The following is a 14303-nucleotide window of genomic DNA, read 5'->3' as shown; positions in this document are numbered from 1 at the left end:
CCTGTAACCTGAAACATAGTCACCATAAGAACGTGGTTTCTAACAAATAAAGACAACTTAATCTCTGTTTAAAGTTGTTATCCGTACTGTTCCCGTACAAATCAACTGGAAATAAATTCGCACGAGACTTTAAAATTGTTGCATCGCATTTTGTTACGAAATGGAGAAAAGCAATGCTCCACAAAAAGACTTGGTAGACAAGGTGTTGACGAATGAGTACATTAAATTAGAGGAGCTTCAGACACCGGGAGATTTTAATGTTGACGAGTTTTTGGTTTCAAAGCGGTATCTTGGATTGGATGGCCTTGAAGAAACTCTCTATCGAAAATGTGAAGAGTTAAATGACGAGTTACTTCAATACATAAGCAATAACTACCAGAAATTTGTCTCTATGGGAACTAAGATGCATCAGGCTACAGAGAAAATCCAGACCTTACTATCCCAAGTTGATAGACTTAAACAAGAACTCCAGGTTCGATATAGCACAAGCCTCAGTATGACTAATATTGCAGAATCTTAACTCTCTATCGCTTGAAAAACAGAACAGCCTTCAACTTAGTTTAGAGGAGAAGAAAAAACTGAATCAACAATTGGTAAGCTGCTCACGAATCGAATATCATACTCACATCAACAGGCTGAATGCACTGACTTGCAAACGCTTAAAGATAACCTGGAACTCTTAGCTTCGATCAAATGTAATAGAGGTCTCTGGTTCACGACACTACGGGAAGCCAACTTGCTTTGTGAGAAATACGAGCACATTCCTTGGGTGAGTAATGTAAAGACCGAACTGAAGACTTTTCAAAAGACCGCATCGCTATGATAATATATTTAATGCATTATTCCAATACCTTTATATAAAACCCCAAAAGTAAAATTTTTAATATTCCCAATATAACTACTTTGAAACTTAGTAATAGTTTCCCCAGATTATTTAATACTTCCTCTAAGCGAGAATACCAAACTTTTCGAAAGGACTGATTTGCGGAATTGGCAAATTTTCTGATTTGCTTTGCTCTGGCAAGCCTTCGTTCGACGAAACTGGCTTAACAGGATCACTAAAGATGAATGTTGCCTTTTCGCGCAAGGTATCAATGACTTGTGAGAAGCCATGTTGAATTTCGTTAGCTTGGGCAAACATGTCACATCTCATAAGTGCCTCTATTAGACGCTGTTGTTCGTCTCTCGTCTCATTCACACGAGTTATTAGACGACGAAGGGAATTGACGAGATATTCTTCTTCAAAAATAGTACCCTTCTTTCCACGAGCACGTTTACGCTCCATTCGTTTTCTATTTCTTGCCGTATTACGGGTCATTCGACTAGACTGACTAGTACCAGTATATCGAGTGTACAGAGACGGATTCGAAGTCATGCTTGTGGAAGCCAAGGAAATGTCATCGGGAGTTCCATCATCAACAATTCCCTCATACCAAGCTGCAGGGTTCTCCTGCTTCTTGGTACGAAGAACTTGAAGTCTTTCTGTTTGTGCTTTTACCTGACCCTTATAATCAGCAATGGTCTCACTTGCTTCGACAAATGACTCGTTTAAGGATGAAAGAAGCACAGCCTCATACAAGTTCTCATTGGAGCCATGAGCAATTCTTATAGCCTCAGCATACATGGTTCCTTTACAGAAATTCTGAATTGCTTCCGTCTTGTTCCTAAGGTAAAAGACATTAAGATAACCTGCGTCGTTATACTCACGCTTTTCTAGACAAAGGGCGAGCAAATCGGTTGCTGCTTCTTCAATCTTGTGTTTAGGGTATGACTGTGACTCCATAATTGAAAGACACTCTCTCCAGGCGCCAGCACTCTTAAATGCATCGATAGCACGATCATACTCACCAACACTTTCAAAAGCGATAGCAGCTTCTTTCGCTTTACCATTGTCCTTTAGGTAATTTGCGTAAAGAAGTAGAAGCTCCTTTCTCTGTTCTTTCTTATACCGGTAAAGTTTCAAAGCTTCTGAGTAAAGCTTATGAGAAACTACAAAATTTTTAACTTCATCAAACGCGTTCTCAATTTCCGAAAGGTTTTGAAGAGCGGATTCAAAACGTTTTAAATGACAATCGATGTTGTACTTCCGACGCAAAGGTGTCTCCTTTTGGAATGCACGCAAAAATGGAATATACTCCCGTGGATCTTTTTGAGATTGCTGAGCAATCATAAGTGCCAGCTTTAGGTCATAAGTACCTAAAGCAAAATCAAATAACATATTGATGTCTGTTAAAAATGAGATATGCTTAATAGCTTCTTCAGCTTTTCCCTCATTCTCTACCTTAAGGTCAGACACAATACTTAAAGCGGCCGTAACGTCTGGAGGTTGTTGACATAGATAGGAGGTAAGAACGGTTTGGAGATGAGTTTTGCTAAACGAAGTTTGCAGGGTACGGCGAATAGCTTCGCACACTTTGTTCACTTTATCTTCACACGTTGTTGCAGAAGAACCTCTCGATGAAAACGTATCAGCATACATTGTTTTCGTTACGTCTTCCGATTTTAAGGATGAAAGGAAAAGATCAAGATAGTCTGTCCTTTTGACTTGTTCAACAAACAGCGTAATATTGCTGAAGAACTTTTCCGGATCATAATCAAAAAGCAAATTCAAATCAATACGATGAGTTCGAGATATTATGAAAGCCTTGCCGTAATCCAATTTCACAATATTATCGCGCACACCATTAAGAACCATCAGTCTCGGATGAATGGTTTCTAGGTTACCTCTTGGCATTTGAAGAACAATAGACATTTTGGAAGGCAATAAAGTCACAAGCTCAGAACCTCTTTCAACATTTCGGCAACGTTCGTCATGATCCTTAATGGCACTGTCATCAACAACGAAGAAGTCGTCAACATAACCCTTTAAACAAACAAACTTTAGTATATGTTTATTCGTTGTGAAGGCCAACATGTTGCCGACACAAAGAAAAGAAGTACAACCTTGTGCCAACAGGCGGGTATCTGCGTACAAACGACCTGCACGGGAGAGTCCGATGAATACCGGAATCTCATTTGCCATGCAAGCTTGGAAAGAGTAACACTCTGCTGGAAATTTAACACCAACGTCTTTCATCTCGCAGGTAGCGAGATCGTAACGTAAAATGTCTCCTCCAATAGTTTGTAGGTAGAAAACATTCTCCTTAACTGCAGTCGTTGCTTTGATAATTCGTTTCTCGTATTGATGAACATCTTGCATTACCAAGTCATCATCCTTAACATTGAAGAATATTACAGTGGTTGTGTCGGCGTCATCAGCAAGCAAAAGAACTTCCGTCGAAGATAAACATACCACGCTTTTAAAGATAAGACCAGGAGCATAAGAAGCGATGTCCCAGTTTCCTGCTGAAGTAATATCCCAGTTGTCCACAAAAAGTCTGTGCAACTGGTCGGGGCCCATAGCGAAGATGCAGTCCGAGTTGCTGCTGACAGAAACAGAACGACAATTAAACGGCAATTCATATTCGTGTAGGGACATTGGAGGAGGTATGTTAACAAGAGACAGGGGAGTAATTTTAAGAACATTGCCATCAATCACCGGCATTACACCAAGATCATTGGGAGGCAAGCATGTGTCGTTGGAATATACATTTTCAAAGTCAAGTATCTCCACCTTGTCTTTTGAATAAATATAACATGTGTACGCTTTTTCTGGATGCCACTGGAATTTAATGTTGGAATCAAAACGGAATTCCTGTTTTAAATACCAATAATAGTTACTCCTTGTCCAAAACTGAACCATTGAGGAATAGCATACAGCCAAAACATCAGAAGAAATATTCCAAGAGACATCGGAAACTGGCTGATCCTCAACATCACGAAGTGTAAATTCGCCGTGACGCAGACCATTTCGTTCAAAAAAGATAACCTGTGTTTTACGATCATCTTCCCCACGCTGAACAGCAGCAATAAGCGCACCAGACGGGCGCCATCCAACTTGACCTTCCATAAAGTCTACCGGCTCACTTATGCTGTCTAAAGCACCTTCACGATTATAAACACGGATAGCACGACGGACACCATTTTCGATACGGTTGACGGAGACATAAGCACCATCACCTCTCCACGAGAGAGTTACTTCTGATGAATCATAAGGACTGAGTTTCCCTTCATCAACCTTTTCCGGAAGTGTGGGATCACGAAGTTTTGCTCGTACACGTTTTCCGCGAAATTGCGTTTCAGCACGACCCCAGCCAACAGATACATGCTTATTAAACTCTGTCAAATCCTTTTCCAGCATGTCAACTTCTGCAATAGTATCAAAGTTCTTGGACATAAGCAATATGGTACTATTGCCAGTCACCAAAGCGAACACTTGTTCGTCTGGGGACCATTGTGCAGCAAGAATTCCGTTCTCAACATCCCCAATAGACTCAACGACATCTTCATCTGGAGACACTTCGGTTCTGATCATCAAAATTTCGCCGTTTGATAAAACAATACAGATAGAACTGCTCTCACTGAGAAATTTCATATCTCTAATCAAAATTGGTTCTTGATTTTCACTAAGCAGACGTGGATCATCATAGGTAATGAACTCACGGGGTTCTTTTCCTTGTGCAATCTTGTAAATAGTAAGACCGGGATTATTTTCGCTTAACCCAACGGCGACAAAAACAGCATCTATAGAAGAATCAACAGTAATTCCTTTTACATCTCCGCTTTGTAGAAGGTGCCCTTGACAACCTTTGAGAGTCAAGTTTTTCATTATGTATGAAGAGACTTTGAGCTGGAGGTGTGCAAAAGGATTTGCAGTATGGGTGACAACAAGTATTGTTTTTGGACACCTTCCAGCGAATAGCTGGTCGAAAACGAGAAATTACAACAAAAGAACACATATTTCCAATATTTATTACACTTTAACTTAAGGGTAACTTATTCATTTTTTGTTAAACCGAAAGTGCTTCGTTGTGGACGAATTTCAATTATTCAATTACTCCACAAACTGCATAGTCGAACAGCCGTTTATTTTGGTCTTTTTATTTCATTCGTTATTGTGGAGGTTACTGAGCGTATAGAGTTCTCTTTCTATTTGAATTGAGCAGTTTGTCGCTGTTAAATTTCCTTCATTTACGTTTCTTCAAATTAGATTTCGATTTCTTCATTAAACATTCCCTTCTTGAATTGCAGACATCGTTTATTTAAAAATTTTCGTCTTTATTTGTTTCACATCTATCATTTCTCGAACTATATCCTCTTCCTTTAATGAAGCGAGACTACAGTGCACATTTTGCCATTATCTTGGACACCTTGACACAAAGCTTGTCAAAATTAAACTGCCCAGAAGGGCTAAAAGAAAATGTTCTTCATGTATGTGTTTTGCAGCATCTGTATGTCTTATTGACCCTTTAGACTATCACACAAAATACCATTGGAGGAAAAGGAACCCGGGGAAAAGCCGTCTTAGAGTCTGTAAAAGTTTTGCTAGGAACAGAACTTACAGATGACATGCACGAGAAATCTTGTTTACTTGGATGGATTGTTGAAATGGTAAGTGAGGACATTAAGCTGTTCCAAAAAGCCTGCCTCGTTCAATAACGAAGTACTATGTTAACACATCTCTAACCGTCTTAGCTTCAAGGCAGTTTTCTAGTTGCTGACGATATTATGGACAAGTCTCTTACTCGCAGAGGCAGGCCATGCTGGTACTTGCAGGTTGGCACGTCTCGTGCCTTTACTGAGGCTGTCATGATGGAGAATCTTGTCTTTGTACTTCTTAGGCTCTTTTTTAGGGATCAGCCGTATTATAAGGAATTATTAGATACATTTCATGAGGTATGGTATATGATTGTATCGACCTCTTTCTTACTCTAGTCTAGATTCTACTACAAACAGAAACTGGCCAGGAAATGGATCTTATTTTGTCCATTGGCGGTGTTCCGATGAACACATCCTTTAGTCTAAAGGCTTATGAGTTTATTGTTACTTATAAAACCGCCTATTACTCTTTTTATCTTCCCATTAAATGCGCCATGATACTTGTCGGAATGAAAGAGAAACAGGCTTATGTTGATGCTAAAAGACTAGCTGTTCAATTGGGGAGATATTTCCAATTCCAAGACGATTTCTTGGATTGCTACGGAGACTCGAACGTTGTTGGAAAAATAGGCACCGACATTCGAGAACGCAAATGCACATGGCTCATTTGCTATGCCTTGTACAAGGCATCCCCTGAAGAAAGAGAACTCCTTTTGAGCAATTACGGGAAACACGATATGGAAAGCGAAAATACCATTAAAAAGCTGTATAATGACCTGAAAATGACCGATTTATATGATGAACTTGAGCACCTATTCATCAAGGATATTGGTAGGGAAATTCAACAGCTTGACGAGACCACTGGTCTTAAGCGTGCTGCGTTTGAAATATTATTCCGGAAAATGCAAAAACGTAAGAAGTAAGCTGGGGTATAATGCTTCTCTGCTATTTATTATTGTCTCCGCAAAACCCGGTATTTCCTCATTTGCTGTATTGTCAATACTGTGAAACGAGATTTCATTAATGTATATTGTATATAGACGTGAAAATATATAAAATTCTAGACTAACGGGTCTTGTTCTACCGTGTAATTGCAAGTCGTATAGCATTTTTCCAGTCATCATCCCAAAACAACTCTAGCCAACTCCCATTACTTAACTCGGGTTAAAATAAACAAGCGCGATTCATTTAACGCGATCAATTCACTTCTGTACTGAAATTGCTCTCCTAACTGGTATTTTTATTGCTGTTTTTTATATATATAAACGAAAAAAATGAAACATAGTCGGAAAAAAGTTTCTTACTTTTATGATGGTATGTATATCGTTTTCCTTCAATTTACTAACCGTGTAGCTGATGTCGGAAACTTTCATTATGGTCCACAACATGTCATGAAGCCTCATCGAGTGAGAATGGTACTTTTTGATTTTTCGCATTTTATAAGAGCGCTTACTAAACAAAATTTTCTCGTGTAGGTCCACAATCTGGTTGTTAATTATGGTTTACACGAAAAGATGAACGTAATTGTATGAGCTATTGTGTAAAGGATGCTGCAGCTTCTGACAAATTTTCATTTAGACTCCATTTCGGGCAACAAAAGACGACATGACAAGATGCCATACGGATGAATATATTGACTTTCTTTATCGTGTCACGCCGGACACAATGGATAAATTTCAGACACATCAATTGAAGTGTATGCAACTAATAACTTTGGACTGAAACTAACTATCGATACTCAGTTAATGTTGGTGACGATTCTCCTGTTTTTGAGTATGTTATCCATTAAGGAATCGATTTTTATATCCTTGCTAACACTCTTGAAGAGGTATTTTTGAGTTTTGCTCTATCTCGGCAGGCGGCTCAATTGGTATGTCACATGTATTACATGTTTTACACTTAATTAACCATGGAAGGTGCTGCTCAAGAACTCAATTCCGGAGACACGGACATCGCTGTTAAGTAAGTTATTGGAATTTTTTCTACAGTTTATTAACTCCGTTATAGTTGGGCTGGTGGTCTGCATCATGCCAAGAAACGTGAGGCCTCTGGCTTTTGTTATGTAAACGATATTGCTCTCGCTATTTTAGAGCTGCTTAAGTTTCGACAAAGAGTACTATACATTGATATTGATGTGCACCACGGTGATGGTGTCGAAGAATTCTTTTACACAACGGATCGTGTAATGACATGTTCGTTTCACAAATTTGGCGAATTCTTTCCGGGAACTGGTCATATTAAGGTTTGCTGCATCCACTTCTGTGTTTCATCATTCTAACTGCTTCAAGGACACTGGTATCGGAAAGGGAAAAAATTACGCTGTGAATGTCCCACTTCGTGATGGAATCACTGATGAAACTTATGCTAGCGTATTCAGACCGGTACGTGGAGTGACCTAACAAATTCCAATTCATCCATCCTAACAGTGCGCAGGTTATTAGCCATATCATTCAATGGTTCCGACCAGAAGCAATTATTCTCCAATGCGGTACAGACTCTCTTGCTGGAGATCGTCTAGGATGTTTTAATCTTTCCATGAAAGGTATACTCAGTTTTGCACAAGCAAGGTTACATAAGTAGGTGCAACATCTAACTCGTTTAGGTCATTCTGACTGTGTACGCTTTGTGAAGAGTTTTGGTATTCCGATGATTTGTGTTGGCGGCGGAGGATACACAGTGAGAAACGTTGCGCGTGTATGGACATATGAAACGGGTATTCTTGCTGGAGAAGACTTACCCGAAGATTTACCCTATAATGATTACTTGCAGTATTTTGGTCCTGATTACAAATTGAATGTCTTAGCAAACAACATGGAGAACCACAACTCACGGCAATACTTGGATTCTATTATGTATGTCTTTGCTACTGTGGGTGCCCTCTTACTAACTGCTATTAGTGCCGAAGTCGTAGACAATCTGCGCAATATCTCTTTCGCTCCCAGTGTCCAAATGCAAGACGTTCCCAAAGAACTGGAGTTCAGCGAAAAAGAAAAACGGGAAGCTGAAGCAGACGATGTTATGGATGAAAGAGTCTAAACAGTGTATTTGAGTAATTGCTTTGAAGAAATACTAGCTTTTGCGTACAGAGAACAATACGAGTTTATAACCAAACATGTTCTCACAGCTTATACCAGATGTGACAAGCACTGCTACATAAATCGCTGATGCTACTACCCATTCACTCGTGCTTCTCACACAAGTTAAAGACAACTCTTGCAGTAATTTCGTTCGAAAAAATGAATCTAGTCTTATTCGGCTTAAGGCCACAAGTTAAAGATGTTGACGTATACAAAAAGGGAATTATTCCTAACATGTCTAGCATGCCGTCGGGAAGGTGTAAATGGCGAATCAAATGAAAACGAGTCTTATGAGAGAACAACATGAACGTGAGTCACTGGCACAAAGAAGGGCGAGCTTTAGCCCTATTCAGCAGCAAACCCCAATAGCCTTCTCAGAAACCATGTAAGGTGAAGGTCATCTAAGGGAGACAAACAAATTTTTTGTAGTCCTCGGGGAGAGTATCGTAAAGGCCTCTTCCCTCAAGATAGCTCTTGCTGAAGACGCGAGGAGCATACTTGTGAGCACTGTCAGGAATAACAGTAACGATGGTCTTACCGGGACCAAGCTCCTTAGCAATGCGGTAAGCGGAGCTGATGTTGACGGCGGACGAGCCACCAACGAAAATTCCATCCTCAAGCATAAGACGATACAACATGGCAAGGGACTCAGAGTCAGGAATAGAGTTAGCGGCATCAAGAATGTCATAAACTCTGCTCATGTTGCCGGTGATACGACCTTGGCCAACACCCTCGACATAAGTGTCACCCTCAATAACGGGGTTCTTGCCCTTAGTCATGAAGTGACTGTAGACCACACTTCCAGGGGGATCAGCAACGACAGCTCTCATACGGCCATCGGTCTTCTCCTTCAGGTAGCGAGTAACACCAGCAAGCGTACCAGCGGTACCAGTGGCACAAGTGAAAACGTCAATGTTACCACCAGTTTGCTCCCAAATTTCGGGACCGGTAGTCTCATAATGGGCACGGAAGTTGGCTGGGTTGTCGAATTGATCCGTCCATACAGTATTAGGGTGGGTCTCGGCGTAACGACGAGCTTGATGGTTGAAGTTCTCAGGATCAGAGTAAGGAACAACAGGCACACGCTTAACCTCAGCACCCAAGCAGCGCATAGTATCAACCTTGGCTTGTGCCATAATGTCGGGCATGTAAGCAACACAGTTGTAACCACGAGCACGAGCAGCGTGAGCCAAACCAATACCAGTGTTACCAGCAGTACCCTCAACAACGGTACCACCACGCTTCAAGGTACCCTTCTTCTCGGCATCTCTAATGACATACCAAGCGGCACGGTCCTTGATACTGCCACCGGGGTTGAGAAACTCAGCCTTGGCAAGAATGTTACAGCCAGTCTCTTCAGACAAGCTGTTCAAGCGAACAAGAGGAGTTCTTCCAATAGCGCCAATAAAGCCATCGGCAACCTTGGGGAATGATTTCACGGCGTTTTTCAACATGTTGTAGTAGTTGTTTTGTAGAGTGTAATGAGAAGTCTCGAGAAAATACAAAAGCTTTTAAGAGAAATGCGACCAAAAGTAACAGAGGGAAAAGAACGAAATAAATATCAATTCAGGTCCGCGGATTAGGCGTCGGCTTCTGTTAAAATGAGTGAACTGATGGAGTCCAGACGTAACAAGTCCTAATTAAAGTTCGATTGAATTGCGTTTAGACCAAAGAAAGCCAATTGCTTGCGGTGGGTAACGCTGAAATGATGTCTGTTTGACGAAGAAGCATGAGCGTACCGACGGTTATTTAACTCAGGAGCTGGTTGTGTGCGATGGCGTTATCGGCAATAGTGTATACGCAATTATCGCAATAATACCGAAACAGCATTGGGAAATATTACGCCTTATTGCTTGGTGGTGACTAAGGCGTCATTTAGTAAGCACATCAACAACCACAATAAATTCGACAGGACGAAACATCAAGACGAGGCGTTTTGGACAAACATTGCGACCCCCTGACGGCTCAAAAGACCACATAAAAGAAGTCATTTCTGCCATTGAATCGCATGGTTAGTGAACAGGTTTGAGCAGGTGAGGTAACACGTTACCTCCAGTGCTCCACCAAACCGAAGGTGATTTAGCAACGTTGAAAGGCGTTGGGCGAAAAGAGGAGGATCAATCAGCGAGTCTTAGTAATAGAGATAGTAGTCGGAACGGTGGCGTCAATGAGGGAAGGAATGCGGTAGGAAAGTTGAAGACGGAAAAATATGACAGACAAAAAAGACGCCTTTACACTTGACCACTGTTTCATCTCATCTAAGCAACTTGGTGTTCATTTTGATAGGTCTCCATAGCTTTGCGGTTCATACGAGAAGCAATAGATTCGGTACTCTTACTACCCGTTTGAAATTTCCCCTTGCTCTTGTGTCCATTATCCTTTGCGTTACGGTGTCCCTGACCCATTTTACCCGGAGCCTCGCGTAAAGCAAATGACTTGGCAATGTGACCGAGGTGGAGCGAACGCATGTTGAAGATGCTTCGCTCACCAGACAGGTGGGTAGCGTAGGCACGGACGTGGGAAGAAAACGCTTTCTTGGCCAATTCGTGGTGACGCTCCGACTTGAGCACCCATTTCTCAACATCGAGTTGCCATTCGGTTGCGTTGTCTTGCCATTGCTGTTTGCGCTCACCAGCACGGCGGAAGGCCTGTTGCAAGTTGCCTGAGACACCAGCGGGTGCCTCAACTATGTTCGCATGCACAGTTTTCTTCAACAGATCCACGTAGTCCGTTTCGGAAGCGAGAAGGAACAGCTCTGCCGTACCCTGGTGACCTGCACGAGCCGTTCGACCCACACGGTGTACATAGTCATCAGTGCTGAAGGGGGCGTCATACTGAATTACATAGTCAACAGAAGGCAGATCCAAACCACGGGCAGCCACATCCGTGCACAATAAAATCTTGGGTTGTTTGCTTTTCATGCTCGCAAACTGATTCAGAGTGGCTGTACGCACGGGCTGAGAAAGCGAACCGTGTAAACGGTACACAAGAGCGTTTTGATGGATGCGCTTCGCCTGGGCAGCGTGTTGCTCCACCTCCTTTACTCGCACTTTCGGTGCGTCTGCATCTCTTCGAACAAATCTCCTTTCGCCATCATCGCTGTCTGGCTCATTGTCGTCATCACCATCCAAATTCATGGCTGACTTGAAAACTTCAAAATGAAAGTCGACGCTGTCAGCACAGGAGAAGAAAACAACAATTCTGGTATTCAGCCGAACATAACGCTTAAGCATGGCAGCCAAACTCACCAGTCGCAGCTTTGGTGGAACTACCATATATTGTTGCACTAGTTGTGCTGGAGCCATGGACTTGTCGTTGCTGCCGACAGCGGACAATTGTGATTCACCCTCATCAGTTGAATTATCTTCAGCGGCTGCCTTCACGTACAAGGCGTCCTTAAATTGTTTTTCCTTCAGCTGAGCAAGTGATCCCTGCATGGTGGCCGAACACAAGATGTTCACCTTTCGTGAGGGAATGCTCAACTTTTGTGCACTGAAACTGCTTTGCGTGTCCAAAGTGGTCAAGATCTTTGTAATTGTCTCTTCAAAACCCATATCCATTAACCGATCACCTTCATCCAAAACTACCCAACGAACGTTTGAGACATCCAATGCCTCCGTATTCTCCAAATGGTCGGCCAACCGACCTGGAGTACCAATGAGTATATTCGTACCCTTACGGATACGAGCCTTCTCACTCTTTTTCTTTTCACCGCCAATGACATTGCAAGGAACAATCCAAAATGCTTTCTTGTTGTTCACCAAAGCGGTCACGACGTTGTAAATCTGCTGGCAAAGTTCACGAGTAGGTGCAATGATAACAGCGAACACACCCGCTGTCCGCTTGTGCATTTCCTCTGGCAAGCCAAGCATGCGTTGAACAATAGGCAGTAAATACGAAAGTGTTTTTCCCGAACCAGTCTCGGCTTCAACAAACACATCGTGATCAGCTTTGTCTAACAGTACAGGCAAAGACGCCTTTTGAACAGCCGTGGGTGCGGTGATGTTCATTTTTTCACGCAAATGATTTACCAATACTTCGTCCAGTTGCACACCGGCAAACGTCGAGGTCGTAAGAGGAGCATTTGTTGGAGCTTGGAGAGCAGCGCTAGATGAAGCAGTGGCATCGCTTTTTTTCGCATCATCATACTTTTCCGACGGGTCGCCGGTGAACAATGAAGAGATCACACCGGTAGACTGAGTGGAACCAGCATGCATGTTGTTTCTTTTTCTTGAACCATCCTTGACGGCATTTGCCGAAAAAGACGTCTTAAATCTCTTTGCTGGAGCAGAATTGTCAGAAGAATTATCAGTCCCAAAAGAGGTCTCATTTAACCGTTTTGATGAAGTTGTGTTCTTGGGTTTAGCTTCAATTCCTGATTTTTTTACATCTTTTTGCTGACGATGTTTTATCAACTTTTTCGCCTTCAACCGATCCTTCCACCGGCCCCCCTTTGGCACCGAACTAGATGCTGAAACCGAGTCAGACACATTGAAATTTAGTAACAATGGCTCGTCCATTAATATGTAATACTTGGTAAAGAAAGCACTTGGTTTTTTCCTTTTTTGGCGTAGTGAATTCTCTGAATAGTGAGAAGTGGGGGTGAAGTGGGTTTAGAGATTGAGGAAAATAGACGAACGGGAATTTTGGACGGCAGAAGGCGAAATAAGTAGTCATGAAGAGAATATGGGAAGCAATATTGTACATAGTAATAGTGTATCTTTGTAAGTGTCCAACCCTCTCAAACAAGTTCAACGCTATGATGAACTCCAATAGTTACTAACGGAAAAAATCGGGGCGACGAAGGTTGATTCCATATTCGTTTAATGCCGCACCCAAATCCTCCACTGTAAGTACCGTCTTTCCTCTATCCGCACGTCTGCTGGCCGAGGCAAAGCTGTTGGCGCCGGCAGGACCAGCTCCTGGTGCTGCAGCCGAACCGGAAGCTGAAGACGAAGTTCCTGTGCGGATTTTCGAGTATTGATATGCATCTTGAGCCACGTCTGACATGAACTTCTGAGCTGTCAAGCCCAAAAGCCTCTTCATACGAGGATCAACACTGCTGAAGCCGGACAGACTTAAATAGTAATCGATGATGACATCCGGAATAATAGGAGCATAATCATCCATACTGTTTAAAAAGTCTTCTAACGTTTTGTCCTTGAACATGTCATCGGGATCGATGTTTGGTTCGAGCGTGGGAGAGGCACTACGTTTTCTTGAATTTGATGCAGAGTTTGGAGAAGTCGAAGAGGCAACATCGTTCTCAGATTTTTCCTTTTCCGGGGTTTGTGAATGGCCGCCTGCAGTGTTTGTTTGGTTCGTTTCTGATGGTGATCTCCCATCCCCACGATCCAAACTCATAGGTTGAATTTCATCATCAGACTCGACCTTCATATACTGGGGAGTTTGTGAAGAGTTTGTCTCGTCCATTTAAATACTCTTTTAAATGCTGAGGTAAAAGTAAGACAGAAAAGGTTATGTTTTCCTTGTTCGAGAAGGTACGCGTCTTTCGGCAAATATGAGGGAGAGCTCCTAAATAAGACAATCAATTGCACTCAAATTAGGCAAACAACAAAAAGAATATAGTCAAACTATAGTTCTCACTCAAATTAAGAACTGTTACACCCAGAGGCTAATTTTTGGCGTGAATGGTTCTGGAGGTGTTGGTTCTTGTTCTCGCGGCGCGTCTTGGCACGTTGCAGTTCCGTCAATCTCGTTAACCTTAATTCGCAAACACGAAACGCG

The 14303-nt window shown here is 42.1% G+C and overlaps 7 protein-coding genes across 7 annotated transcripts; 3 read left to right on the top strand and 4 right to left on the bottom strand.

Moving 5' to 3' along the window:
* The first annotated feature begins 34 nt into the window (after nucleotides 1-34).
* SJAG_00578 (hypothetical protein) lies at nucleotides 35-955 on the top strand. Its single transcript, XM_002171819.2, has 3 exons — nucleotides 35-472; nucleotides 513-593; nucleotides 635-955. Exons 1-3 carry the CDS (start codon nucleotides 161-163, stop codon nucleotides 821-823), a joined length of 582 nt encoding a protein of 193 aa, XP_002171855.1. The 5' UTR covers nucleotides 35-160; the 3' UTR covers nucleotides 824-955.
* SJAG_00579 (elongator subunit Iki3) lies at nucleotides 856-5007 on the bottom strand. The gene has a single exon (XM_002171820.2). It carries the CDS (start codon nucleotides 4706-4708, stop codon nucleotides 947-949), a length of 3762 nt encoding a protein of 1253 aa, XP_002171856.1. The 5' UTR covers nucleotides 4709-5007; the 3' UTR covers nucleotides 856-946.
* Nucleotides 4678-6606, top strand: SJAG_00580 (farnesyl pyrophosphate synthetase). The gene is made up of 4 exons (XM_002171821.2): nucleotides 4678-5310; nucleotides 5353-5490; nucleotides 5575-5775; nucleotides 5820-6606. The coding sequence occupies exons 1-4, from the start codon at nucleotides 5206-5208 to the stop codon at nucleotides 6399-6401; spliced, it is 1026 nt and encodes a 341-aa protein (XP_002171857.1). The 5' UTR covers nucleotides 4678-5205; the 3' UTR covers nucleotides 6402-6606.
* Nucleotides 6576-10080, top strand: SJAG_00581 (histone deacetylase Clr6). The gene is made up of 12 exons (XM_002171822.2): nucleotides 6576-6792; nucleotides 6832-6893; nucleotides 6954-7004; nucleotides 7057-7174; nucleotides 7221-7251; nucleotides 7305-7348; nucleotides 7395-7440; nucleotides 7486-7720; nucleotides 7767-7859; nucleotides 7912-8020; nucleotides 8081-8330; nucleotides 8376-10080. The coding sequence occupies exons 1-12, from the start codon at nucleotides 6753-6755 to the stop codon at nucleotides 8512-8514; spliced, it is 1218 nt and encodes a 405-aa protein (XP_002171858.1). The 5' UTR covers nucleotides 6576-6752; the 3' UTR covers nucleotides 8515-10080.
* Nucleotides 8710-10360, bottom strand: SJAG_00582 (cysteine synthase). The gene has a single exon (XM_002171823.2). It carries the CDS (start codon nucleotides 10007-10009, stop codon nucleotides 8957-8959), a length of 1053 nt encoding a protein of 350 aa, XP_002171859.1. The 5' UTR covers nucleotides 10010-10360; the 3' UTR covers nucleotides 8710-8956.
* Nucleotides 10294-13165, bottom strand: SJAG_00583 (ATP-dependent RNA helicase Dbp7). Its single transcript, XM_002171824.2, has one exon. The coding sequence runs from the start codon at nucleotides 13073-13075 to the stop codon at nucleotides 10814-10816; it is 2262 nt and encodes a 753-aa protein (XP_002171860.1). The 5' UTR covers nucleotides 13076-13165; the 3' UTR covers nucleotides 10294-10813.
* On the bottom strand, nucleotides 13099-14268 carry SJAG_00584 (SAGA complex/transcription factor TFIID complex subunit Taf10). The gene has a single exon (XM_002171825.2). The coding sequence runs from the start codon at nucleotides 13986-13988 to the stop codon at nucleotides 13335-13337; it is 654 nt and encodes a 217-aa protein (XP_002171861.1). The 5' UTR covers nucleotides 13989-14268; the 3' UTR covers nucleotides 13099-13334.
* Nucleotides 14269-14303: the final 35 nt, after the last annotated feature.

This window comes from Schizosaccharomyces japonicus, assembly GCF_000149845.2.
Source record: "Schizosaccharomyces japonicus yFS275 unplaced genomic scaffold supercont5.1, whole genome shotgun sequence".
Taxonomy (NCBI): Eukaryota; Fungi; Ascomycota; class Schizosaccharomycetes; order Schizosaccharomycetales; family Schizosaccharomycetaceae; genus Schizosaccharomyces; species Schizosaccharomyces japonicus.
Note: the sequence above shows the minus strand (reverse complement) of the source record. Positions and strands in the feature narration are given on the sequence as shown.